The 3,270-nt window shown below is 40.4% G+C and overlaps 1 protein-coding gene across 1 annotated transcript; it reads left to right on the forward strand.

Moving 5' to 3' along the window:
- Nucleotides 1-191: 191 nt before the first annotated feature.
- ETH_00017250 (thymidylate kinase, putative) lies at nucleotides 192-2,320 on the forward strand (the record flags this gene model as incomplete). Its single annotated transcript, XM_013380723.1, has 4 exons — nucleotides 192-262; nucleotides 871-953; nucleotides 1,380-1,539; nucleotides 2,073-2,320. Coding segments are annotated over 4 exons (562 nt in total), but the record flags the coding sequence as incomplete, so codon positions are not given.
- Between the last annotated feature and the right edge of the window lie 950 nt (nucleotides 2,321-3,270).

Raw genomic sequence — 3,270 nt, forward strand, 5'->3', positions numbered from 1 at the left:
CAATAAGGTGAAATAAAGAAAAGAAAGAAATTTGATTTTTTTTCACTTTTGGCAGCAGCAGCAAATCCGTCACTGCGCGTCTCGGGCTTTTAAGGCCAATTGTTGTTTTCTTTTGGAATTTACTTTATTTATTTTTATTTATTTAATTTATTTAATTTATTTAATTTATTTAATTTTATTTTAAACTGAAAATGGAAACAGAAGAAGAAAAACTGGAGCCGCCGAAGCGGGGTGTCTTCATTGTCTTCGAGGGTCTCGACAGGTGAAGTGTTCGATTTGATTTATTTACTTATTTAATTCACCCATTTAAATATTTAATTATTTAATTATTCATTTGTTGTTTATTTATTTTTTTTGTTTTTTCATTCGTTTATTTGTTGTTGAGTTCACTGTCGAGCCCCCGCATGAATTCAACTTTGAAAAAAGCGTAAAAATGCATTTTTGATTTATTTCTCTTCATTTCTTTTCGAAAAATCTCATAACGAACAGTTTCTGAATTGTTTTTGTTTTGTTTTCATTCGAATGATAAACTTTTCATTTCATATTCTGTTTTATTTCTGGAACTTTTTTTACTGCTGCTGGCGCTGCGTTGAGGTGTATGTACACCCCAACTTCGTGCAACTTGAAGCACCAGTGCATGCATTTATTATTTCATTCGCATTTAACACTTCATGGACGCAATAAATCGATATATTGTACAAAAATATAGACTTTGTTTGTTTTATAAACATTAATTTGCATTTAAGATTTGATTTTGAAGCATTTGTTTCCAAAAATTCGCATTTGCGGCGCTCGAGGTGCCTACACACCCCAAGCCAGCACCTGAGGTGTACGTACACCTCAATACCCGCTTTTTTTTCTCTTCTACAGATCAGGGAAATCAACTCAGGCAAAAATGCTTTTTGAAAAACTTTCGAGAGATGGTGTCAAAGCCAAACTTATTCGCTTCCCAGGTTAGCAGCCTACTCCGCTGCTGCTGCTGCTGCTGTAGCTGCTGCTGCTGCTGCTGCAGCTGTTCCTGCTGCTCCTGCTCATCCTGCTGGTCGTGCTGCTGTTGCGCCTGCTCCCGTTACTGCTGCCAGCTTCGCTGCTGCTGCTACTGTTGCTACATGAGTTGTTGCTGCTACTCGTTTCACTTCTGCTGCTGGTGCTGCATGGTTTTCTGCTGCTGCTGCTGCATTTGCCATCACTGCTGCTGCCGTCGCTGCTGTCGTTAGTGCTGCTGCTCCTACTGTCTTCGCTGCTGCTGCTGCTGCTGCTGCTGCCTGCTAAGGACCCTGCTGGCTGAAGTCTCTCGGCAGCAGCCCTTATCAATAAAGCCAAAGCAGCCGCAGCCTGAGGGTTTAGGGTTTAGGGTTTAGGGTTTAGGGTTTGTGCAGAGCGGAGCTCAGCTGTGGGGTCTTTAATAGATGCTGCGCTGCAGCAAGCAGCAGCTGTGGAGCCCCACGTGCTGCACTTGCTGTTTGCTGCTAACCGCTGGGAGCAGCAGCAGCAAATTGAAAAGTGGCTTGCTGCTGGCTTTGCTGTTGTTGCAGACAGGTATTCTTTTTCGGGTCAGTTTTATTTATTTATTTTTTTATTTTTTTTATTTATTTTGTTTTTATTTTGTTTTATTTATTTTGTTTTATTTTATCTGTTTGTTTTATTTTATTTATTTCTTTTTTGTTTTGTTTTAGCTGTTTATATGCTTTGTTTTAGTTGTTTATATTATTTTGTTTTATTTGTTTCATTTTATTTATTTATTTGTTTGTTTTATTTGTTTTATTTGTTTTATTTGTCCCATTCGTTTTACTTGTTTCATTTTAGTCCTTTATTTGTTTTATTTTATTTATTTGATTTGCTTTATTTGTTTTGTTTTATTTGTCTGCTCTTTTCGTTTTATTTTATTTTATTTGTTCTGTTTGTTTGTTCATCTTGTTTAATTTGTGTGTCTGTTTTATTTGTCTTACTGTTTTATTTTGTTTATTTTATTTATTTTCTTTGCTTCATTTGCTTCATTTTATTTGTTTTATTTGTTTTATTTGTTTTGTTTTCCAGCATTTTTCGATCAAACAATGTATTTGCTTTTCCAGATTTCTTGCTGCTGCTGCCGCTGCTGGCACTTGTGCTGCTGCTGTAGGCGTTGTCTACTCGACCACCGCAGCAAACCACCGCGCAGCAGCAGCAGCAGCAGCAGCGCCGGAGTCTGGGGGCCCCGTGGGGGCCCCTGTACCCATTTCTGAGGCTTTTGCAAGAAGCACAGAAAAGGGTCTTTTGGCTCCAGATCGAGTTTACTTTTTGGACATTAAACCCGAAGAAGCAGCAAAAAGAGAAGGCTTTGGTAAGCAGTAGCAGCAGCAGCAGCAGCAGCAGCAGCACGAGCAGCAGGAGCAGGAGCGGCAGCACCGTGTCAGCAGCAGTATTGGAAGCGATAGCAGTAGCAGCAGCAGTAGCTGCAGCAGCAGTAGCAGCAACAGCAGCAGCATGATCTGCAGCAGGAGTAGGAGTGGTAGCAGCGGCAGCAGCAGGCAGCAGCAGTATTAGTAGTAGCAGTAGCACTAGTAGCAGCAGCAGCATTAGCAGCAGCAGCATTAGCTGCAGCAGCATTAGCTGCAGCAGCATTAGCTGCAGCAGCATTAGCTGCAGCAGCAGCAGCGGCGACAGTAGCAGGGGCAGCAGCATCTGCAGCAGGAGTGGCAGCGATAGCAGCGGCATCAGCAGCAGCATTAGTAGCAGCAGGAGCAGGAGCAGCAATAGCAGCAGCAGAAGCAACAACGGCAGCAGCAGCAGTCGCAGTAGCAGCAGAAACAGAAGCAGCAATAGCAGCAGCAGCAGCAGCAGTCGTAGTAGCAGCAGCAACAGAGCTAGCAGGGGCAACAGTAGCAGCAGCAGCAGCAACAGAAATAGGAGCATCAGCAGCAGCAGTAGTGACAGCAGCACGAGCAGCAGCACGAGCAGCAGCAGCAGCAGTAGCAGCAGCAACTGACTAGTTTATCCTAAAACAATTTATAAAGCAACAAATCATTTATTTTTTTATTAATATATAATGATAATAAATAATAATAAATAAATTAGTTCTTTTGTGTTTAATTTAATTGTTGGGTTTCACATGCTGCTGCTGCTGCTGCTGCCAAGCAGCCACTTTGTGTCTGTGCAATGCTGCTAATAAATAAATAACAAATAAACAACAAATAATAATAAATAACAAATAATAATAAATAATAAATAATAACAAATAATAATAAATAATAATAACAATAAATAACAATAATAAATGCCAAATAATGGGAA

The sequence above is a fragment of the Eimeria tenella genome, genomic scaffold (genome assembly GCF_000499545.2).
Source record: "Eimeria tenella Houghton genomic scaffold, Eth_scaff840, whole genome shotgun sequence".
NCBI classification, from domain to species: domain Eukaryota; phylum Apicomplexa; class Conoidasida; order Eucoccidiorida; family Eimeriidae; genus Eimeria; species Eimeria tenella.